At 57.3% G+C, this 22,212-nt stretch overlaps 3 protein-coding genes across 5 annotated transcripts; 2 read left to right on the top strand and 1 right to left on the bottom strand.

The window, feature by feature from the left end:
• The first annotated feature begins 2,623 nt into the window (after positions 1-2,623).
• Gfus (GDP-L-fucose synthase) lies at positions 2,624-7,135 on the top strand. Of its 3 annotated transcripts, none has more exons than XM_027951027.3 (11): positions 2,624-2,693; positions 3,232-3,388; positions 3,719-3,833; positions 4,845-4,973; positions 5,058-5,131; positions 5,306-5,439; positions 5,573-5,637; positions 5,908-5,974; positions 6,116-6,195; positions 6,394-6,493; positions 6,803-7,135. In XM_027951027.3, exons 2-11 carry the CDS (start codon positions 3,243-3,245, stop codon positions 6,856-6,858), a joined length of 966 nt encoding a protein of 321 aa, XP_027806828.3. In that variant the 5' UTR covers positions 2,624-2,693; positions 3,232-3,242; the 3' UTR covers positions 6,859-7,135. The 3 variants fall into 3 exon arrangements, with proteins under 3 accessions (XP_027806828.3, XP_071458172.1, XP_027806839.3); XM_071602071.1 differs by lacking the exon at positions 2,624-2,693 and adding an exon at positions 2,713-2,733; XM_027951038.3 differs by lacking the exon at positions 2,624-2,693 and adding an exon at positions 2,784-2,805.
• A 735-nt stretch (positions 7,136-7,870) lies between these two features.
• Pycr3 (pyrroline-5-carboxylate reductase 3) lies at positions 7,871-12,605 on the top strand. The gene is made up of 6 exons (XM_027951077.3): positions 7,871-7,981; positions 9,462-9,526; positions 9,932-10,111; positions 10,292-10,504; positions 10,822-10,914; positions 11,074-12,605. Exons 1-6 carry the CDS (start codon positions 7,888-7,890, stop codon positions 11,254-11,256), a joined length of 828 nt encoding a protein of 275 aa, XP_027806878.1. The 5' UTR covers positions 7,871-7,887; the 3' UTR covers positions 11,257-12,605.
• A 658-nt stretch (positions 12,606-13,263) lies between these two features.
• Positions 13,264-18,381, bottom strand: Tigd5 (tigger transposable element derived 5). The gene has a single exon (XM_027950907.3). The coding sequence runs from the start codon at positions 18,326-18,328 to the stop codon at positions 16,382-16,384; it is 1,947 nt and encodes a 648-aa protein (XP_027806708.2). The 5' UTR covers positions 18,329-18,381; the 3' UTR covers positions 13,264-16,381.
• Between the last annotated feature and the right edge of the window lie 3,831 nt (positions 18,382-22,212).

Here is a 22,212-nt window from a genome sequence, read left to right on the forward strand (position 1 = left end):
TAAATATTTATTTTTTAGGTGTAGATGGACACAACACAATGCCTTTATTTTATGTGGTGCTGAGGATCGAACCTGGGTCCCACCCATGCTAGGCAAGTGCTCTTAACGCTGAGCCACAATCCCAGCCCGGAGGTGGTGATTTTAATTGGAATTGAAATGTTTAGTATAGCTTCTGCAATCCTGAAAAATTATCATATATTATCTGTTACAATCTGGGGATATGATATATATAAATCAACAGCTCATTTCGAAGTTGAAGTACTTTTTTTGGATTTTATTGACACTTTCAAATGCTACTGCCTTGATAGAGCAAAATTCTACAAACTGAACCAAATTTTTAAAATAAAGAAAAAAGAAGTACAATGAGTTAAGAAAGACTGTCTAGCTTGGCACAGAGGTGCATGCATGTAATCCCAGCAACTTAGGAGGCTGAGGCAGGAGGATTGCACGTTTTAGTCCAACCTGGGCAACCTAGGGAGAACCTGTTTTAAGAAATAGAAAGTCCAGTGGTCCATTTTCAGAATATAGTATTTAGCCTTCATTGGGATGTATGACCCAATCCTAGCTATTGTAACTACAGCCCTTCCCCTTGCCCTCCCCAAATTTAAAATTAGCAAATGCATAGATTGTAACCCCAGCTCCTCCTGTCCTTCCTCCTATCAGAGCAAGGGGCAGTGCTCTATTAGGAACAAAATGAGAAGCTCCCCCCACCCAGTGTGCTTGCTTACAGCATACTCTGCAGAAGTAAAGTTTTCTCTTTGCCTTCCTGAGCTACTTTGGAGCATGCCTTTGATTCCTTGAAGCACCCTAGTATTTCTAACACTGTCTCAAAACGATAAATAAAAAAGGCTAAGGATGTAGGTCAGTAGTAGAGCACCCCTAGGTTCAATCCCCAGTACCAGAAAGAAAAAGCAACAATAAAAAACTAATTATTGTCTTGTTCAGAATACAAATTATGTGACTTTTCATTATAATAACAATTAGTAATTTTACTGAAATATAGAGTAAAACGCTAAAATTTTCTGGAATGGAGACAAATCATGATGTCTTTATTTTCTTCCAATTATGTAGGAGGCTTTTTTAGAGACTGCTTCATTTTCCCAGAGGACAAGTCCTCCACTTCCATGTACAAGGCTGACAGCTGTCCCGGGAGTCCCCACTCCCCAGCCAGTGTGCTTGCTTGAAGGCTTGTGAGGGCCTCAACTGACATCTGTATTAACCAGCACTGCCAAACTCTCACCAGAGCACCCTGACATGTGCACTGCAAAGAAAACTCTACCATTGCTGATGCTCTGTGGGCCTTCAGTTGTACTGAAGCAAGAATTAAAGACAGGCAGTCAGTGTAGATAGGTATGGGATTCCGGGTGTAAAGATGGAGTCTTTGGGTCTGGGAAGTTGAAGGCACCCGTGGAGGATTGAAATGTTAATGCCTCCAGAGCCCTTAGCAAGGTAACCTACTCCTGCTCCAACCTGTGGCTAAGGTAACTTGTCCCTCGCTGCAAGGAGTTATATGTGTGTTAATTAATGCCTCCTGGGCTGCGACCTGCCTGGATTACTCCGTAGGGCCCTTTGCCTGGCATCTGCTTCTCATCACATAACCAGGAAGGACAGAGATAAGGGGGAAGAGGGCAGGAGAACAAAGAAAGCCTAAAATGTCCATAGCCCCCTTCTCCTTCACGGGAGAAGTCTATTATTATTCAAATAAAACTAGCTTTCTATGCTTGCCTCGAGGATTCTCTGATTTCAACATCTGAGGAAGCAGAACTCGGTCCTGATTTTCATCGCCAGCGGTATCAACATGAAAACCTCATCCCTTTATGGATATTTGAGGGTTTTGTCGTTAGGAAACACACTTTCACAATAAGACGTCAGGTAGGAGGGCAGGGTGCAGTTTATTTACCGGTTGGTGGACCGGTTGCTTTTAAAGCCTTGTACTCTGATAGGATGCGAGCCCCCTGTGAGCTCCTGCCCGGGCCCTCGAGCTGCGCCAAGGCCGGTCACCAGCACTCCAGGTAGGGCGGTGCTGTGGCACAGTGAAGGCTGCGGCGCAGTCGTGCGAAGATGCGGGGCCATTAGCAAAACGGGCGATTGGAACGGTCCGCGCGAAAGGAGCAGGACCGCGGAATCTACGGAGCAGTCACGAGGCCCGCAGCGAAGGGCACACTGCTCCCGGCGGGTCGTCCCTGCCAAGGCGTCCCCCGTCCCCGTGGGTGCAGCGGGGCAGTCTGCGCCCTGTCCTTTCGCAGACAACTAGGGGCTCCCGGGAGCGGCCACACCGGGAAGAGGGAGCAGGCAGACACCGAGGTGCGGGGCCTCACGGCGGGGAGGGCGACCGAGGCCTGCGCGTCCCCATGCGCCTGGCCCAAGGCCCCGGCCCCGCGCGCCACAAGCATCGCGCGGGCGAGCGGCGCGGCTCGGGGCGGCCGGACTCTGCCAGGGTCACGCTGCGCGCGGGGGCGCCGGGCGCGCAGCCCTCGCCAGTCCCCGGCGGCCCCGGCAGGCGCTGGAACCTGGCGGGCGCGCCCGGGGCTCGGACTCTCGCGCGGCGCGCGGCCCTGCGCCTTTCCCGGAAGCGCCCGAGCGGCGCCGGCGCAGCCGGGACTCGGCTCCCAGAGTGCCGCGGGCCGCCCGCCCCACCGGCCGCGCCGCCGCTGACCACGCCGCAAGCTGCCAGCGCTGGGGGCCGGGCGCGGGTGAGACGGCGCGGGCCGCAAGCCGGGTGGGGACCGCCAGGTGTCCAGCGGGGCCCCTCCCGTCAGAGTGGTCGTGGGGGCCCTGCGGCCGGAGCCGATTTCCAGCTCCCAGGTTGGGTCCTCCAGGTGGCGGCGCGCCGGGTTCCTCCAGCCCGCGGCCTGCAGGGAAGAATCTGGCTCGCGAGGGCCTCCAGGGACCAGCCAGGCGTGGGTGGACACGGGGCTGCAAACACCATACTGCCCCTTGCCTGTCTGTGGCTTGTGGGCTTTGGCTGAGAGTAGCCCCCACGATTTGCTCCTGGAGCCTCGGCGCCAAGGTTTTCTGCCTCCAGCTGCTCTGGTTCCGCTGTGGAGCCCTAGGCAGGGCCGCGGGAAACAGGACTGGGAGGTGGTGTGATTCAGTCCAGCAGGGTCTGTCTGACTGCCTGTGGCCTGTGTCCCCTCTCGGGGTCTGCCCCTGTGACCGTTGCCCCCGGGGATGCAGCATGGAAGGATTGGAACCGGATGGCCTTGGCCTCACACCAATTTGGCCCTCCAGGTACAGCCACCATGGGTGACCCCCAGAGGTCCATGCGGATCCTAGTGACAGGGGGCTCTGGACTGGTGGGCAGAGCCATCCAGAAGGTGGTGGAAGATGGGGCTGGCCTTCCTGGAGAGGAATGGGTGTTTGTCTCCTCCAAAGATGCTGATCTCACGTGAGTGGAGACCATCCCAGAAGCATTCCCCTCCTCCCCATGCCCTCTCCAGACAGAAGAGCCTGGAGTCACATCTGCTGACCCCCACCCCCAGCTTGGCCCCAGCCACAGTCTGGGCCCTCCCTGCCAGGTGTCTGGCCTGGCCTAGGTGTGCTGCTCTGGGCAGGCATCCTCCCATTCCTCTCTGCAAGCCATTCCTTCACAGCTACCCACTGAACTCCACCACTTGTGCTTTTGGCTGCCCCTTCTGCAATGGTCCCACTTAGTACTAGCCCCCATTCCCCAATACAGGGCCCTCCACGGGGCCCCTGACAACCCGGCTTCCTCCAGGGACACAGCACAGACCCAAGCCCTGTTCCAGAGGGTCCAGCCCACTCATGTCATCCACCTTGCTGCAATGGTAGGGGGCCTGTTCCGGAATATCAAATACAATTTGGACTTCTGGGTAAGTTGGGGGGAGACAGCAAGCACTGGAAGACAGGAGCCCAGGTTCTGAGAACTTTCTAGCGGATCTCCCACTCTCAGGTTCCTCTTCCTACCTCATGGAGTCCCTGAGGATTGGGGCTTGGCACAGCCTGATGGGGGCAGCCCCTGAGGGACTCCCAGTGACACACATTCGTGCTGCAGGCAGAAGGCCATGTAGGTGGGTCTGGGGGCATTTAGATCAGTAAAAAGTCAACCTGCAAAAAGGGTTGGGGATTTGAAAGAAGCTGTCATTCTACGTGGCTTGAGGCTGGTTCCTGTTTCCTGAGCCAGGCCCACTGTGCTCGATGGGGTGCAAGGATGTCTGTGCCCTGGGAATAGGGGGTATAATGTAAGGGCTGTACCCCTACTGGTTGGCCTCCTGCCTCTGGGCAGCAGCCTTGGCCTGACTGGCCTGTGCCAGCACTGGGATCAGAAGCTTCCGCAAGACTCTGCCCAGAGTCACTGTCACCCATGGCCCTCCTTGTCTATCTCAGCCTCCCCCATAAGTTGCCTGGCCACCAGCCTCTTCCCTGTTCTGAGGCCTGGCCAAATGCCATGGCCATCTCATGTCAATTTAGGAAAGGGAACTGGGAGTCATGGGGGATCAGGGTAGGCCACAGGGAAGGAGACCTGGGTGTGAGCTCCCCTGGGGTGGGCAGGGGAGGGGCCACTTCTGTGTAGTGGGAGCCTCCCACCCAGGGCTAGGTTAGGCCCCTGAGCTCCTGTCCCTTCTTCTGTGACCTGCCCTGCCTTCAGCAACCCCAGGCAGGCAGAACAGAACCAGACCCTATGTGGCTATGATAGGGATAGTGGCTTCAGTAAGGTCAGTGCTGAGAGGCTTTGTCTTGTCCCAGGAGGAGTTAGGACGAACAGGCACAGGTACTGCCTATGTCTGAGGGGCCAGAGTATGTCCCCACCTCTGTCTCTGGAGGAGTGGAAAGGGGCTGGGTTCCTGCCTGGGCAGCCTGACCTGCCCTGCTCCACCCTGCAGAGGAGGAATGTGCACATCAACGACAATGTCCTGCATTCTGCCTTCGAGGTGGGCGTCTGCAAGGTGGTCTCCTGCCTGTCCACCTGTATCTTCCCTGACAAGACCATCTACCCTATTGATGAGACCATGGTGAGGGGGGCCTATGTGGGGTAGGACTTGGTCTGTGGGTGGAACCTGGAAGTGGGAGCCTCAGTGCATCTTTTGCTCCCATAGATCCACAATGGGCCACCCCACAACAGCAATTTTGGGTACTCCTACGCCAAGAGGATGATTGACGTGCAGAACAGGTCCTCCTCTGCTGTCTTGGCCAGGCCTAACCAGGAGTGGGGGAGGGCTTAAGCTCTGGTGGTGGGGCTAGCTGGGTGGCTGCCTTCTTGAGTCTGGTGTTTACATCTGTGAGAGACCAGCTGTGGGTGGGGTCTGTGTCCTGGGATGAGGCAGGAGACCCTGGGCCTCTGCAGGGCCTACTTTCAGCAGCATGGCTGCACATTCACCGCGGTCATCCCCACCAACGTCTTTGGGCCCCACGACAACTTCAACATCGAAGATGGCCATGTGCTGCCCGGCCTTATCCACAAGGTGCACCTGGCGAAGAGTGAGTGCGGCTGCCCAGCACGTCCCATCCAGGGTTCCCAGGGTTCTGGCCTGATGGGGTCCCTGGGCTCCCATCTAGACAGCTCATGGCAGCTGGAGTACTACTGACAATTGCTCTTGCCCCTAATCTGCAGGCAGTGGCTCTGCCCTGACAGTGTGGGGTACAGGGAAGCCACGGAGGCAGTTCATCTACTCGCTGGTGTGTATAAGGCTGGCCTGCTGGGTTGATGGGGAGGCAGTGGCATGAGGGGGTCTGGGTAGAGTCCCTATGGGTGCCTGGGGGTGCCTGGGAGTCCCTGGTCCAGCTGTGAGCTCAGAAAGAGAAAGGGCTGCCTGGAGGAGGAACCCCATACCCTCCTGGGTGAGCCATGGCTGTGCCCCCAGTGAGCAGAGATAGCAGTGTGGCCCCCTGGCTCCCTCATCTGCCTGTCACTGTGGGCTCTGACCTGCCTGCCTGCCTGACCTCCAGGACTTGGCCCGGCTCTTCATCTGGGTCCTACGGGAGTACAGTGAGGTGGAGCCCATCATCCTCTCAGGTTGGCACCACGGCCCCCACACCCATTCCTACAGTGGGACAAGACCCAGTTTGTCTTTGAGGGCTGGCAGAGGAGTAGGGGCAGAATACCCACGGGAGGCTGGTAGGAAGCCTGATAGGCCACTGCCCATTGCTCCCACAGTGGGCGAGGAAGATGAGGTCTCCATCAAGGAGGCAGCTGAGGCTGTGATGGAGGCCATGGGCTTCCATGGGGAAGTCACCGTATCCTTTGGGGCACTCTAGAGGAACTGAAGCCCAGGTGGGACACTCAGCCTAACACCATTTTGTTGCCTGGTGGTACTTGCCCTGGCAGCTGGAGGGGGGTCTGTCTTGGCCAGGCTCCCTCCCCAGGAAAGGCAGGTTTAAGGTAGCGAGGAGGGGGGGTGTACCTCCTGCTGTGGCCTTGACCAAGGTGCCTAGTATGATACCACCAAGTCAGACGGGCAGTTTAAGAAGACAGCCAGCAACACCAAGCTTCGGGGCTACCTACCTGACTTCCGGTTCACACCTTTCAAGCAGGGTGAGCCCCTCCCCCTCCAGTGTCCTCCCCTTGGCAACCTCCTATCCCCCGGCCCCTCCTTGGCTTTGGACCCTCCTCCACTGCTCCTCCCTTTTGCTCCTTGCTGTGGCTTCTGCTTTCCTACTGTGATGTGGAGGTGGGGTGCTCTGCAGATCTGGTCACCAGGCCTGGTCACCTGGGAATCAGGGCGTTGCAGCTTGGAGGAAGTGACTTCCCTGTGTCCCTGGGACCTGTACCCTCCCTGGGTCCTGTAGGTCACTGTGGTCTTGGCCCTCACCTGCTCACCAGCCCTCACTTGTCCACCTGCAGCTGTAAAGGAGACCTGTGCCTGGTTCACTGACAACTATGAGCAGGCCCGGAAGTAAAGCTGTGCAGACGAGCAGGCACTCAGCTGGCAAAGCCCAGTGCCCACCACCTTCAGACCTTGCCAGGAACCAAGGACGCTGCTCAGCAACCCGGGCCACGTCCCACTGCCTCTGCCAGGGGTTCCAGGCAGTTGTCCAGTGGGGACCCATTTGTGCTCATCCTCAGGGAAATCAAGGCCCGGCCCGGCCCAGCACCTCACCCCCCACCGCCCTGGCCTCAGTGCACTCTGGGCCCGCTGTGCTTTGTCTGGGAGCCAATAAAGTACGTTTCCACAGACCTGTTTTCGGCAGCTCTGTGCTCAGCCATCCCCCACACCCAACACTGAGTGTCTCCCAGACTGGCCAGTCCTGGGGCCCATTCTTCCCTTGGGATCATCAGCCCCTGAGAACTGATTCTGAGGAGCAGGAAGCAGCAGGCAGAACAGGCTGTTGATGGGCTGAGGTGCAGAGAGGGAATGTCTCCGTAGTCCAGTTGGGTCTTAGTGAAGCCTAGCCCTTTTAGGCCTGGGTGAGCAGCTCCCTGGGGCCTGCTCATCTGAACCCTGAGGACCTTTAGGAAAGATGCAGGGTGTGGATTTGGACGAGCTCAGCGGGCTGTCTGATATTGTGAGGAGGACCTGGGGTGGTGATTGGGTAGCACGGACTTCTCTGAGACTCTAGAAGAGCTGAGCCAGGCCTGGCCCTTCATCTCATAGCCCTCTGCAGCAGCTGGTTGCGCGGCAGGGGTTTGGGGGAGGCTGCACTGTTTTTTTGATAGGTCAGCTCCAGCCACCAGGGGGTTGAGTATCATGGGCCATCGCATTTTCAGTGGACAGACATGCAGTCAGTAAAAAACAAGGTCTGGCCCCTAGCTGGGTCCAGAACCCACCACAGCTCCCTATTACCGTCAGCACTGACCGGTGTGCTGGTACGCCCCGCCCACCGACTTCCCCGCAAAAGGCCAGGAGGAGCCCCGTAGCTCCTGCAGCCAATGAGCAGCGAGGGGCGGGGTCTACCGCCGCAACCTCGCAAGTAGTGACCCCGGACGCGATGGAGGCTGCGGCGGTGCCAGCCCGGCTGCGCGTGGGCTTCGTGGGTGCGGGCCGCATGGCGGAAGCCATTGCGCAAGGCCTCATCCGAGCAGGTGGGGTGGCTGTGCCTGGTTGGGGGGTCCTTTGTGGGAACAGGTCGCCTGGCTGGGTGGGAGGGGCGCGCCCGGGTGGGTGCTGTGAACTGCAGGGCTCCTGGGCAGCAAGCTCCCGGTGCTTCCACGGTCCCCACGCCCCCAAGATCTCCGGGCTGGCTGAGCCCTCTTTCCACCAGCTGTGGCTGTGCTAGGCGTGGTGCCCACCCTCTCCTCTAGACTTGGCTTCCTACTGTGGGCGGCCAGAGCTGCTGCCCGACCTGGCCGTGAGCCATGTGTGAAACCAGCCTCTGGATGCGCGTGTGGATGAGCAGAATAAAGAACATTCTGGCTTGGGAAGAGTTAGAAAAAGTAACACGCCTTAGGCTTTTTTTTTTTTCAGTACAGCTGTGACTTTGACTTTGTATACTTTGGGTGTAAAGAATACAATTAACTTCACCTGTTTCTTATTGTCTTTAAGTGGCTGCTAGGAAATTTATAGTTACACATTTGGTTCGAACCATATTTCTCCTGGACAGTGTTGACTTACCCTGGCATCTATGGCCAGCTTCCTGGACTCATGGCCTAGGTCCAGGTAGCCTTCCTGAGCTTCTAATTCTTTTTTCTATTTGTGTGCAGGCTCCACATCCAATAGTGGACAGCATTGCGGACATTTAGACCAGATAATTTCTCCTGTGTATCCAAGGGCATGTAGCCTTCTGGGCCTCTTCTCCCTAGATGCTAGTTACCTTTGAGTTGTGACAGCTGGTCTTTAGACAACACCAGTGTCTTCTGGGCCAGGGATATCATCCCAGCTGGGCTCAATAGTATATAGTAGGGGCATTACTGCCACCCTAATCCTATACTGCACAGCATTTAGAAACCTTTGCATGTAAGTTACAGATAGGGATCTGGTGACCTTTGGCTCTCTGCCTTCAGCCATACTTCAAAGTCCAGACAGGTCACAATCAATCAGAAAATAGTTTACCACAGTCTCAGGCAAAACCTGATGGTTCACCTGCATCCAGGGGCCATGGTGTGCATTTCTGTCTTCCTGTTCCACCTTACAGAAATCTGGCTCAGTTTTCTCATCCCTATATCCTACAAAAGCAGACAGTTTCCACCAAATGGTCATTTAGCTTCCTCTAGGACATCCTAGCACACTCCTTTCCTTCAAGGAAGCCCAGCTGCTGCTGAACCTTCTGTTAGCTGCTTCATACCCACTCCTCCACCCCATCCCTAGACCTGGTGCTCCCTCTGGGGTTCTGTCCCTTGGCCAACAACCTAAGTGCTCCAGGCAGCCATCCCTTCCCTGGAGGCTGGGGCCCCTAGCATCTGTGTCCTCACAGGACCAGACAAACTCCTGGCCCCTGTGTCCAGCAGCAGGCAGGTGACAGTGACTGCCGAGTTGAATCAGGTGGGTTTGATAGCCTGACTTCGGGTTGCCAGGCCATTCCATCTCCTCCTCATCAGTGGCCTCCACCTCTGCCTTTCTCTCTAGGCAAAGTGGAAGCTAAGCAGGTGCTGGCCAGTGCACCAACAGACAGGAATCTCTGCCACTTCCGGGTAAGCAGGGCCCAGATGACTTGTCCTCCTGAGACAGTCATTAGGTTCAGGAAAGTGTAGCTTGTTAAGACTGTCTGGGTGGCTGGGGAAAGGGAGGTCAAAGGCCAAGAGGAAAGTCAAGGTTGTAGAGGGAGGCGCAGGTACAAGTTGAACACATTCGTGCTCTATTGGGGTAGGCAGGGCTGGGCATGGGCATTCATTGGGATGGAGGGGTCAGGAAGGTGCAGGCTTGGGGGTCTGTGAAGAACAGGGCCAGTTGGGTGGTCTTGGCTATTGAGAGCAGGGCTAATGCAGATTCTTAAAGTGAAAGAGGCCTGAGGGGACTCGTGGGATGCAGGGCAGCTTGTGGTGTGGTAGAGTGCCCGCTCATGCAGCTCTGGTCCTGGTCCTGGTGTCCCTCTGCAGGCTCTGGGTTGCCAGACCACTCACTCTAACCAGGAAGTGCTGCAGAGTTGCTCGCTGGTCATCTTTGCCACCAAGCCCCAAGTCCTGCCAGCTGTCCTGAAAGAGGTGGCTCCTGTGGTCACTGCTGAGCATGTCTTGGTGTCTGTGGCTGCCGGGGTCTCCCTGAGCACCCTGGAGGAGGTGAGCAACACTTGTGGGTGAGGCCTTGACCACAGCCTCGGCTGTGCTGGTCGGACTGGAGGAGCAGACAGCCTCTTGACACTGCCTGGGACATGGGGACTGGAGCCTACAGTTGCCTGAGACATCGCCCGGCAGGGCCCTGTCCTGCAGGCTGCCTGATTCTGACCTCTCTCTGACCAGCTGCTGCCCCCGGACACACGAGTGCTACGAGTCTCACCCAATCTGCCCTGCATAGTCCAGGAGGGGGCCATGGTGATGGCACGGGGTCACCATGCTGGGAGCGAGGAGGCCAAGCTCCTGCGAAATCTGCTGGAAGCCTGTGGGCAGTGTGAGGAGGTGCCTGAGGCTTATGTGGACATCCACACTGGCCTCAGTGGCAGTGGTGTAGCCTTTGTGAGTATTGAGTTGCCCATACCCCACCCCCCAGCAGGTAAGCCCTCAGCCAAAAGAGGCCCTCCCGGTTTCACATGATACCTGTGCCCTCAGGAGTCCAGCCTTGGGGCCTCAAGTGCTGGCTCCAAGCCTTCCGTTAGCCCTTCTCCCTCTCCAAACTTTGTGCTTTGGTGGCCTTTGGGGCTGATCTTGGCTCTGGGCGTGCATGGTAATGCTCCAGGCCTTGTTCCTGAAGCTTCTGAGGCTTCTCAAGGCCGGGAGCTGTGTCTGGGCAGTGTCAGCATTGATGTTACCCTTCCACCATGCTGCTGCTATAGGTGTGCACATTCTCTGAGGCCCTGGCTGAAGGCGCCATCAAGATGGGTATGCCCAGTGCTCTGGCTCACCGCATTGCTGCCCAGACCCTGCTGGTGAGTGAGGGTCTTCCCAGGGGAAGGTTGGAAAGGTCCAACCTGTACCATCTCCAGTGGCCAGGGAGGAAGCAGGCCTGCAATCCCAGGCCAAGGTTGGGGAAACATGTAGCTACCCCACCTCTCTTGAGTGACCACCCCTAATGTCTTTCTTCCCAGGGGACAGCCAAGCTGCTGCAGCAGGAGGGACAGCACCCGGCCCAATTACGGACAGATGTGCTTACACCAGCTGGCACCACCATCTATGGGCTCCACGCCTTGGAACAAGGTGGACTGCGAGCGGCTACTATGAGCGCTGTGGAAGCTGCCACCTGCCGGGCGAAAGAGCTCAGCAGGAAATAGGTCCCAAGCTCAAGAGGAGGCCATGGCTCCTTGCCCACCTGAATCTCCTGAGTGCCTAGAACAGCCCTTTGTGGCACACTGGCCTCCTTGCTGTCCAGACCCACCCCACCCAGTTCCCTCCTTCCCCTTCCCTTAAGGACCACAATTCTCTTTCCATCCCACACAAGTTATAAATGCAGACATAAATGCAGCCCCTCCTGTGGGGATCTCCCACCTGTAATAGTGGTGACCTTACCCTAATGAGCCCACCATAGTGGGTGATGTTCTTTCTTAGGGGCCTGCATTTTGGGGTGGTTGGAGGCCAGGAGCAGAGCTGCTGGCAACAAGAGTAGCTGGGGCTGGTCTGGAGCGCTGGCCCTTCCTCAGATTTCTCAGCAGTGCAGCCAGGCCAGTGCTCTCACCACAGCTCCAGGACCTGCCCAGGACCATGGAGTCTGCACAAGATGCACCCTTCCCTCCTTAAAGCCAGTAAGCTTGGCCTGCTGCTGTTGGGAAGGCTGTGTGCCTGCTGGGTCCACCTCAGTGTTTGGGCAGTACCAGGTGGGCAGTGGGCAGTCAGAGAGGCTGCTCAGTGTCTGGGAGAGGAGACCCCCCCCCCCCGCCAGCCAGATGCCCTCTCCCTCCTTTGGACCTTAAGCTCCTGGCACATAGTCAGGTGGAGCCAGGCCCTGGGATGGCCTCTTGGGTCAGAAGTCTTGGAGGTCCTGTGGCCATGGCATCATTACACTGGCCTCTGCAGGATTCGACTCTGAAGTATGTCCCTTAAGATGGACCACAAGTCAGAAAAGCTAGGACTAGGAGAGGAGCAAGGCCATGAGATTGAGGGCTGGGGCTCTGAGGTCACTGAGTGGGGAGGGTCTGGCCTAGCAACATACAGCTCTGATCCTTACACTGGGCACCACCCATCCCTCTGCCTCTGCTCTCCTGGGCCTGGCTTGCCACACAGACTCGGGCGTGCTGCACTCTCCCTTGCTTCCACTCCTCGCCTCTTGAGCCTGGGCAAAAGCACCTGCATGCCTGGCTTGGGTGGCTCTGACAGTGCCATCTGCTAGCTGGGTGATGGCAGGTATATTATGAAGCGGGGCTAGTGGCACTTAGGCAGCAGGGACAGGATGTTCCATCCCTGTGTGTAATTCTCTGCCATGCCTCCTGTCTCTACACTGTCTCGCTCATTCTCCCCGAGACTGCTGCCCAGGGCATCCCACCAAACCCCTTTCCCAGCCAGAAGATGGCTGCTCTCGGTCAGTGACTGCTTAGTCAGACCCCGGTGCTTTCACTTGTCAGAAGAGCCAGCCTGATTTCCTTATCTGTGAAATGGGAATAAAGGACATCTCAGAGCTCTGGGTGAACTGGTCTTTGATTATAGGCTGAGAAATTCAAGTTGCAAGTGCCTGAAACTTTTGAAGACATACCTCAAGAGTAGGAGCAGGTGTAGGCAGTGTGGATGGCAGAGGGTCCCATTCTAGCTACAGGTCACTATCATGTGGGTTGTACAGACAGGATCACCCACTGCCCTGTATCTTGACCCTGATCAGGCCACACCAAGCCTGGGCATGTTGAGGTTCCAAGACACTCTGTAGGCTGCACTGAGCAGGAACTCCTTGGGCAGCCCACCTAAGAGCCACCTGCCAAGAGAATCACTATTGTATGAGCCAACACCTGTCACTGCCTGACACCTGGCAGGGAAAGCACCTCTCCATTGCCCAGTCCTGAACTTTTGCAGGCTGTGATGGAGCCCCAGGCCCAGCTATGGCCCAAAACAAAGACACATTAGTTATTCAAGAAGGGAAACTTTGATGGGGAACAGGGTTGTGATCATGCCATCTAATCCTCTTCTGCCTTATGCTGCCAGGCTAAAATTACAGCTTTTCAAGATGGAAACTGGCTGTGACCAGGGTACCCTCTTCAATCACTACTGCTCAACTTTTATGCCTCCCAATCTGTGCGGTGTTCCAGGTTCAGGCATTGGACCAAGAGTTACAAAAATAAGACTGAAATAGGTGCTCATGAAGTTGACATGTTCCATATTTATTACACAAGTGCCATTGGGCTATGTGGCCGTGAGCACTCAGCTGTGAGTGGGCTGAGTGCTAGAGGAAGGTCCCTGGACACTGCGTGAACCTCACATGCCTACGGTCTTCTTGAGGACACACTGCTGGGGTCAGGTGTCACCCTTGGGCACACCCAGTGAGGGCCAGATTGCCAGGCTCCTGGAGGGCCATGTCCCCAGCTTAGGGAGCTCCCCCTTCTCTCCCTCTCCGAGCATGCTGTTCCATCCACAGCCCAACTGATGTTCAGGCAGTCACTTCCCAAGTGTGCAGAGGCCTGGGGGAAGACCGCCTGTGGCTGCTTCAGCCATATCCTTCCCCCTAAAACAGTGGTTTGGTGATGGCTTCAACAACCTGCATTTGCCTTTTTATTCACAATGCCTTCCCTTCCCCAGTCCAGGAACTTTGTTAATGACCCTGAAGCAGAAGCTGCTATCTGCCAGCATTACCACAGCCCAAGGGCTGCCACCTGCCAAGGAGAAACTGCAGCTTCAAGCTCCCCAGTGACTTGCCATGTTATCTCAAGCCAGAGGTGGCAAACTCAGAAAGCCCACAGCGAACAGCAGTGGGGCACAGGCCAGCTGGATATGCAGCCCTCCTGAAGGGGTCCATGAACCCTGGGGTATCCCTACCACAGAGCCAAACCCAGAAATGGGGTGGCTGTGAGCCAGTGGTAGAGCTATGGTTGGGGCTAAGCATCTGTGCACCACTGCAAGGCCCCAGGGGTCCCTGAGACCCATAGCTGTGGATGCCCATGGGGCCAGGGATCAGAGCAGAGCAGCTCTCTCCACAAGCAGGCGACAACCACCTGAAACTGCCCATGGCCCACAGGAACACCAGTGTATCCCATTTTACAAAAACACTTTTTTTTTTTTTTTTTTTTGTGGTGCTGAGGATCCATCCCTGGGCTTCATGTACGCAAGGCAGATGCTCTTCCACTGAGCAACATCTCCGGCCCAAGGCAACACCTTCTGAGCCCTCTCGGGGTGTTTCATGGACCAGCAAATGTCAGTACACAAATCCACAACTTGACAGACACTAAGGAGCTCCCTAAAACCCTGCCGGCCTGCACTTAGCTTGTTTATAGAGTGGTCATCTGGTGCCAAAGGGACAGACCAGAACCACCTCCCAGGCCATGAGTGTCCTTTCAAGAGGCATGGGACAGGTGGTGAACAAGTAAGAGGCCTCACCCCTGGTTTCTTAGACAGCAAGAGGGCTGCTACTTGAGGCTACCCAGTCTGCATGCACACTAAGGTCCGGTGTGCAGTCCTCACCATGCTCCTGATCCAAAGTTCACTTTTCCTCAGAGCCCTGGAGGCAGAGCCAGAGGAGCAGGGTACCAGCTCCTAGTCTGGGTGCTGGGTAGATATGAAGGCTCTGGTGTAAATGCTTTAGATCTCCTGGGGCCCAGTCCCAGCTACTTAGGCTGGAGATCCTTAGCCAGCCCTGACCACCAAAGAGTTTCTAGGTCTGCAGGCTCCAGGAGGTTGGACATGGAGGTGGCCAGATGAGCTTCAGCAGGTATGGATGGAGGCTCCTGCCTAAACCTAGACAGGTAGACTTTTGATTCTCTTCCTCCCAGATTCTCATACCTTCCCTTGCACTCAGGTTTGAGATATGTATAATATTACATGTGTGTGTCACACAAGCACATGTTCTTTTTTTTTTTTGGACTGGGGCAGTTCCAAGGAGCTGTTTGTTCTTAGACCCGAGTGGAAATTGCTCTGGGGAGGTACTTCCTCCCACTGCTCCACTGTCAGTTACAGCCCTTCTGGTCCATGGACATAATGTCTGTGCACAGGCACCTGCACTCACCAACTGTTTTTGTGTTCAAGGCTTAGACTACTAGGACATCAGGTGAGGACATGTGGTCCTCCTCAGCCCTGGCACCAGACTCCTCATGAGGGTTCAGGGCAACATCTCTGCCAAAGCAGCAAAAGGCATGGGCACCTCTTAGTCCTAGGCCATTGGGAGACTTCTGAATCTAGAACTGGACAGAGCAACAGAATGGCATGAGTGATGGACAGTCACCTGGCCCTTTCTACACTCTCAAACTGAGCTACCCAGAAGCAGCTCCTCTGTCACACCCTTGGCAGTATCAGGAAGTGGAAAAATTTGGGGAGGGGGGCTGGGGCAAAAAGAGCCCAAGGGGGTTGCACTAAGGCACTGTGGATTGTCCCCAGATGGCTGCCAGTGCCAGGCCTGTTCCGAGGTAGGTTATGTGGATCCAAGCCCTGGGGTTAGACAGTGTTCTGGGGTCAATGAGGGAATCAATCAGGGACCAAATCTCAACACTTGCCAAACCCATGGAATAAAAGATGTGCTGAGAATGAAATCTTAAGGACTTAGAATCCAAGTGGAACAGAAGTCTACACTCCCTGCTGCATCCAGAACCTCAGTACTGAGTCCATCCTCCCCTTACCACTTCATTGTGAGCAACTGGCTTGGGCCTCCTGGGCACTGGGTCTGGGCTCTGATCCAGGAGGATGGGAGCCTGTAGTTTCCAGAGCAAGGGCAGGAGCAACTCAGAGACCATCTCATACTGCCCTTGTTCTCACTGTCCCCTCTGAAGAGCACCTTTAAAAACAGATTCAGATTCAATGTGTTTAAAAAAAAAAAAAAAAGAGCAAACAAGTGGTTTACTTCTCCACTGAGATGATAGGACCAAGTAGCACCAGGGCCGCAGAACGATGGCGCAGAGGCCTCATCCAGTGCACATATAACCTGCTGGGGAGAGGAAGGTGTGAGCCCCACAGGGGCCAGAGCAAGAGCACAGTCAACTGCTCTCAGATGCTGTGACTGGGTGCCCAGCATGTTTAGGGGGAACCCCACGTGTATGACTGCTCAGGGAAGAGTGTGAGCTGAGGCCTCTCTTTTGGTATCCCCCCAGAAGACTGTGGACCATGGGGCAGGACATCACTTCATCAAAGGACCCCCTCCAAGCTGGACTGGGCTTGGACCCAGTAACCCCTGGGCCCATGTGGTGGGCCACCTCAGGGAGAAGAGAGGGAGGGAGATGTGAGACTGTGCATGCCTCTCCTTCAGAGTACAGGAAAAAGGCCATTGGGTCAGTGTGGTCACACACTGTCATCTGAAACTGCTGGGGAAGGTTCAATGCCCCCCAACCTCCGAGCCATGCTGATGAGTGAGCGCAGCTGTACCAGCCTCAGTGGCCCCACCTCATTGGGGTCCTGACTCTCCAGCCACCGCAGAGCTGTCTCCAGCCCCCACACAGCCTCCCCTGCAGTGGGTACCAACACCCCACCACGCTCAGTGACCTCCTCCTCCTCCTCCTCTTCTCCACCCCCCATGCTAGAGGGCAGGCTGGCTGGGGATAGAGGGGCCAATGCAGGGGGCCAGACAGGGCTCACTTCCTCTCTGCAGACCTCAGGGAGGCCCCCATCATCGTCCAGGTGCAGCCACTCAGCCACCTCTTCGGGTGCCAGGCGCTTGTAGGCCAGAGCAGCCAAATGTGTGAGGTCACTAAGCGCCCTGCTGTGCTCCGCAGCCTCCTCAGCTTGGTGGGCTGACTGCTGTCCAGGCTCGAAGGCAGCCCTCAGGCCCAGCAGCCAGCAGCGCTCAATGCTGCCTGCCTGCACCAGGTCCCAGGAGAGGCCAGTCAGGTACAGCATGTCCTTAAGCATGAAACTGCGCATAAAGTCCAGTGGGGAGCCGCTAGCACAGGACACTGCCAGCCGCAGCAGCTCCCGCTTATACAGATGCTTGAAGGCAGCCACCACACCCTGCTCCAGCGGTGCAGGAATGTGTGCCCTGCTGCTGCCCTTGGACAGGAAAAGAACCCGCACAGCGCCGTCTGGTGTCTGCAGCTCTTCAGGGGGCCCCAAGGGCTCAGGCCCAAACCGCCTGGGGGTCTCCTCGCTTTCTTCCAGGGCGGGCATCCTGGTGGCCCAGCTTGGCCAGGGCGGGTGGGCCACCAGCAACACCGCCTTCTGCTGCAGACAGCTTCGACGCAGGTAGCGCTTGACGCCCGGAACGAATTCCTCAAAGAACCAGCCGCGTAGCAGCGGGCGGCTGAGCCAAGCATTGGGGCTGTAGCGGTAGGAGGCCGGGAACTTGTCCTGGTTGTGGTGGCGCAGGCTGGGCGGGTCCGGCAGCTGCCCGATGACCAGTGGCTTCAACTTGTGGCTGCCTGTCAAGTTGGCGGCCAGCAGCACTGTCACCCGGTCGGCGCGCCAGCCACAGACCCTCGCCCTGGGGTCCTCTGTGCCCGGGGGTGCAGCCTGCTCCGGAAGCAGCCTCCAGTAAAGGCCAGTGACGTTGGCATTGTAGATCTGCTCGTCACCATAGCCGCCTTCGGCTGGGGGCGGCGCGGCCAGTGCCCGGTCGGGCAGCGGGCCGCCGCTTGGAGGCTGCGCCGGCTCCTCCTTGACTGGTGGGCCAGGCGCGGATCCAGCAGGCGGGGGCTCGGCCTCGCCGTAGATGCGCTGGCTGGAGATGCCATGGCGCTTCTGCCATCGCCAGAACCAGCCGTGACTAGCCTTGAAGGTGCACTCGGGGCCGTAGATCTGGCGCGCGAAGGCCTCAGCCTGTGCCTGGATGACCGGCCCCGACAGTGGCACGCCGTGCTGGCGCAGCGTGAGGAACCAAGAGTAGACCGCGCGATCGATCTCCTCCTCGTTGGCCAGCCTCATCTTCTTGCGCTGCGTGCCCACCTCGCCGCCCAGCTGGTCCAGGAACCAGCGCAGCTTGGGCTCGTCCTTTAGCCAGCCGCGCAGCGTGCCGCCGGGCACGCCGAAGTCTCGGCACACACTGGCCTGCCGCTCGCCGCCCTTGACGCGCTCGATGGCTTGCAGCTTGTCCTTGATGGAGTAGGCCTTGCGGAAGGCCATCTTCACTGCCACGCGGGGCCGCGGCCCGGGCGCGGCGTGCGGCGGGCGCGCGACGGGGTCCGGGGCGGGCAAGGGGGCCCGCGGCGGCTCCGCAAGGCGCCCGGGCGGGGGGCAGAGGTCGCAGTGTGGGGCCAAGTGCGGGGCCGAGCCTGCGGGAGGACTCGCGGGGTACATAGCGGCTGCGGAGCAGACCGCTGGGGCGCGGGAGCCTGACGCCGGCCCGCGGGCCGCTCGGGGCGGGGCGCTTAGGGGCGGGGCCGCCCGGGTTCCTCCTTTTTGTCTCGCCAGCCCAGCCGGCGCAGGCGCGTTGGCCCCGCCCCAGCAGCTCGGCCACGCCCCAGCCTCGCCGCGCCTGCGCGCTGGCCGCCTCGCGCCGTCCCTGGGCGCGTGCGCCGAATATGCCAGGCCTAGCGGACGTCTCCATTAGGTGGACGGCGGAGGGGTGGGGGGCTGGCTGCTGTTCTTTCCCCGGCACTTTGAGCCAATTTCTCCCTTGGAGAAGGCCTCTGGGGTAGAACCCCACTGTCTTGTACCTTGGCAGCTACAAAGCGCATAACTCCTAGAGCTCCGTCGGCGAGGCAGCGTGAGCTCAGAGCTGCGTCCCCCGCGGCGCCTGTCGTGGTACGCCCCGCTCCATTTCCCGTTCGCGGCGCGGACGGCCCGCCCTTTCCTCAGCAGACCCGTGCTGCAGGTCCCTCCTCTTGGTCGTGTTGGTGGCTGGCGTGTGAGTACCGCGACCCCGTCGTAAGGAGCGCACGCGCCGGAGAGGCCCTACGGGCCAGCGCGAGTGGGCCAGCGTGGACCGCCACATGGTCCAAGGCGACGGCCGCCCTGGGCGCAGACCCCGCGCGCCTCTTGCTGAGCGCGTGGTCAGACGCACTGCGTGGCGGGCGGCCCAACCTGGAACCCGCCCTGAGATTGGTGGGGCCGCTGGGTTTGGGGTCTGACTTCGTCCTCGTGGGAACCATAGCACCCATCTGCCCCAGCTGTTGTTCGTGCTTGTAATCCTTGCGTTCGTCCAGCACGTGTTAAAACACCTACAGCACACCGAGCTCTGGTCATAGAGGGGAGGACACTGGTGCAACCTTTGCGAGACTTAGATGGTTCCCAAACACGCGAGAGAGTAAGGAGTAATGTATTCTGCTGAGTGGTTCGAAAGAAACAGTTTTGGTGTAGATAGGTGGTCTGGGTGGAGAGGGGACGTTGAGAGGGACTGTCGTGCTGTTCCTAGGAAATGAACACTTTCAAAAGGCGTAAGCAGAAGAGAGAAGGCAGAGACTTATAGCTGAGCAAGTGAGGTGGGGGGACTTCGGGTTGCTTATTGAGTGAAGGGCCCCTCTTAGCAAAAGAACGCTGAAGCTAAACTTTGGGGTGTTCCCTACCAGTTTGGGAGGGATGCTTCTTAATGTTGCCAGAGGCTGAAGGAAATGAGATCTCCAGCTGTTGGTTTTCCTTTCCTGAAACTGTGCCCGGCTAGGAGTGGGAGATGGCAAAACACAGATGTGACAGGAGCTCCCAAGTTTCCCTGAGAAATGCTTTCTCACCTTGTCCCTGGCACAGGTCCAGCTGAGCTCCTAGGCCTTTTTACGAAGGGGTCTTGAGCCAACCCTGTGTGTCAGCAGAATCAAGGATCTACCAGGAAGAAGAAGGACCTCTTAAAGGAGGGCAGGTCCCCTTCTAAGCTGCATGGTGACCAGTTCAGGCTGCTGTTTTTCTTATCTTGGAGTTAAGGGACAGCAGCAATTTCCTGCGGGCTACTGGGATGGTGTGGGTGGAGAAAGACTACTGGTACCTTCTTGCCTGGGATTACTCTGAATGGCTTCCTGCCCTCTGGAGGAGCCTGATAAGTATAAACCTTGGAGAGCTGGGTAAGGGAGCAGGGCTCAGCACAGGTGGGCACATGTGCTTGAAGAGAGCTTGGTGGTTGAAGAGAGTGTCTCTGGGGTGTTGCTGCTGCTGTCAGTGTTTCTGGGGCTGAGGGCAGGAAATGAGACATTAAGCCTTTGTAGGGCCCTTGTCTTGTGCCAGAATTCTAAGATGACATGTGCATGTTGGGAATTGCAAAAAATGCATTTGTGTGAAATGCTGGTGTCGAGCCCCTCACCTCACTGACTTGGCAGCATTCAGTGGCCATAACACTTGGAGCCTTATTTTCCCACAGTGTAAGATATCACACTCTTGTCCCCAGCTAGGTGTTCTCATTCCTGTGTGAGGACACACCTGTCTTATAGTCAGGTGTATATGTGGGGAAGAGTCGGGAAAGCAGGAGGCACCTAACAGGCCCCATGGCTGAGTTGGGCCGATTGATGGGTCAGCCCAGGGTACTGTGGACTGGGACAGAAATAGAAGTGACAGAGATGGCATTTGAGGCAAGAAAGCTGTTGGGGCTGGCCAGGCCTGGGGTGGGGTGGCTTAGTTAGCTCCAATGTGCAGGGAAGCATCTTAGTAGAAACTTGGTACTATGGAGTTTCAGCCTGTGAAAAAAGGTCAAAGGCTTCATTCCCATGCAGAGATCTGCTCTTTCCCACGTGGCTGCATGCCTGTCCTGAATAAAAAAGCCCCTTCCTCTGGCATCCTTACCACATTTCAAGTGCTAGCAGCTGCCCTTTTGGACAAGGAATATGTCGAAAATTCTCTTGGACAGCACTGATCCACAGACTCAGGCCAGCCCAGAGAGACATGTTGCTGGAGTATAGTCGAACCAGCTGACCCCATCCTCAGCGAATTTCCACTCTGTGTTGGAGGGTGGACAGTCTGGGAGCCCATCAGTGTGGGTGGCGAATGGGGTGACATGCCATAGGATGGAAGGTGTGGAGGGCAGGGCCTGGGAGCCCTCTCTTCCTCTTCCATCTGCCCTGGTACAGGGAGACCTCCAGGCCCTTGCCACTGTGGTGGATGTAGCTGTGCCAGGTCATGCCCTCATCTTCCTCAGGGCACAGCACTTCAGGAGGGTCCTTCACAGGGGCTGCTGCCAGGTTCCAGGTTAGGAAATGACACGGCCCCATACCCCATATCCTCCCTTCGGCAGAATAGATGTGGCCTGGCCATGGGGCCTCACACATACTTCAGAGGCTGCGTCTGCCTCCGCCAGTGAGCTCATTCATTTGTTAAGTTTCTTATGAGATTTTTCTTGTACAGGTTGCTGGGCTGGACAGCCCCACAGGGCTGTTGGGCACCTCTTACTAGGACCAAGGGCCCGTTAAGCTGTCTGCATCCTGGAACGCCCCCGAGACTGGGCCCCTTCCACCTCTCACAGGAGAGACCTTGGCAGGAGTCCAGCCTGCATCCCTAAGTGGAGCAAGAGCTGCTCAGGCCGCTTCCCTTGTCTGGCAGCTGGCCTTCTTCCCTGTGCTTCATTCTCTTGGCAAGCTCTGCTGCCTGGATGAGCCTCAGAAGGGCCACCTTGAGTAGGGATGCAGCTGGTGCTCAAGAACCTCGTTGCTTCCTGTTCCTGGCTGACCTTCCGGACAGCTGTGGTCTTGTACGTACGTGTGTGCTCCAGGGAATAGCTGATCTCATGCAGCCGACATAAGAGCTGTGTTTTGAGGGATGATGGGGTGAGGCTGCCTCAAGTGTGCAGGCAGCTGCCTGGGATTTGGGTGGTACAGGTGTGTTCAATGCTCACCTTCTGACCCATGTCACCTCAGCAGCTTCCGAAAGGCCATCCAGCCTGCTCGGGCTGCCCCAGCTGCTGCCTGGCACGGCTGGCTTTCCCACTGCTCTAACCTTGATGCTTTTCCTTCATGCTGTCCTAGGAGGCCAAAGCAGAAGTAAGTACACCTGTCTGGTGCACCGCCTCTCTTCTCCTGCGCCAGGGAGCCCCCCAGCCATCCCCTTGCTGCCCGTGAGGATTTGGGCTTGCTGGAGGGCGGGGGGCAGCAGTGTGGCACTAAGCAGGGTCCTGGCCTGGGACAGGCAGGTGGCATGCAGCCCCCTGCAGGGTATTGGCAGCCACATGTGAAGATGTGGCCTTAAGAAGTGTTCCTTGTTGGCATGTACCTTGGAGGTGGCTTCCCCTCGTTGAACTGCAGCTCCTGCCCCAGGAAGAGCCCCTAGGT

The sequence above is a fragment of the Marmota flaviventris genome, chromosome 15 (genome assembly GCF_047511675.1).
Source record: "Marmota flaviventris isolate mMarFla1 chromosome 15, mMarFla1.hap1, whole genome shotgun sequence".
NCBI lineage: Eukaryota > Metazoa > Chordata > Mammalia > Rodentia > Sciuridae > Marmota > Marmota flaviventris.

Bases quoted from the DNA above. Each gene is read 5' to 3' on its own strand.
- Pycr3 (XM_027951077.3), top strand. From the start codon at position 7,888: ATGGAGGCTGCGGCGGTGCCAGCCCGGCTGCGCGTGGGCTTCGTGGGT. The intron at 7,982-9,461 runs GTGGGGTGGCTG...CTTTCTCTCTAG, and splicing joins GCAAGGCCTCATCCGAGCAG to GCAAAGTGGAAGCTAAGCAG. The intron at 10,112-10,291 runs GTGAGCAACACT...CTCTCTGACCAG, and splicing joins CCCTGAGCACCCTGGAGGAG to CTGCTGCCCCCGGACACACG.
- Tigd5 (XM_027950907.3), bottom strand. From the start codon at position 18,328: ATGTACCCCGCGAGTCCTCCCGCAGGCTCGGCCCCGCACTTGGCCCCA.
- Gfus (XM_027951027.3), top strand. From the start codon at position 3,243: ATGGGTGACCCCCAGAGGTCCATGCGGATCCTAGTGACAGGGGGCTCT. The intron at 5,638-5,907 runs GTGTGTATAAGG...CCTGACCTCCAG, and splicing joins GGCAGTTCATCTACTCGCTG to GACTTGGCCCGGCTCTTCAT. The intron at 6,196-6,393 runs GTATCCTTTGGG...CAAGGTGCCTAG, and splicing joins GCTTCCATGGGGAAGTCACC to TATGATACCACCAAGTCAGA.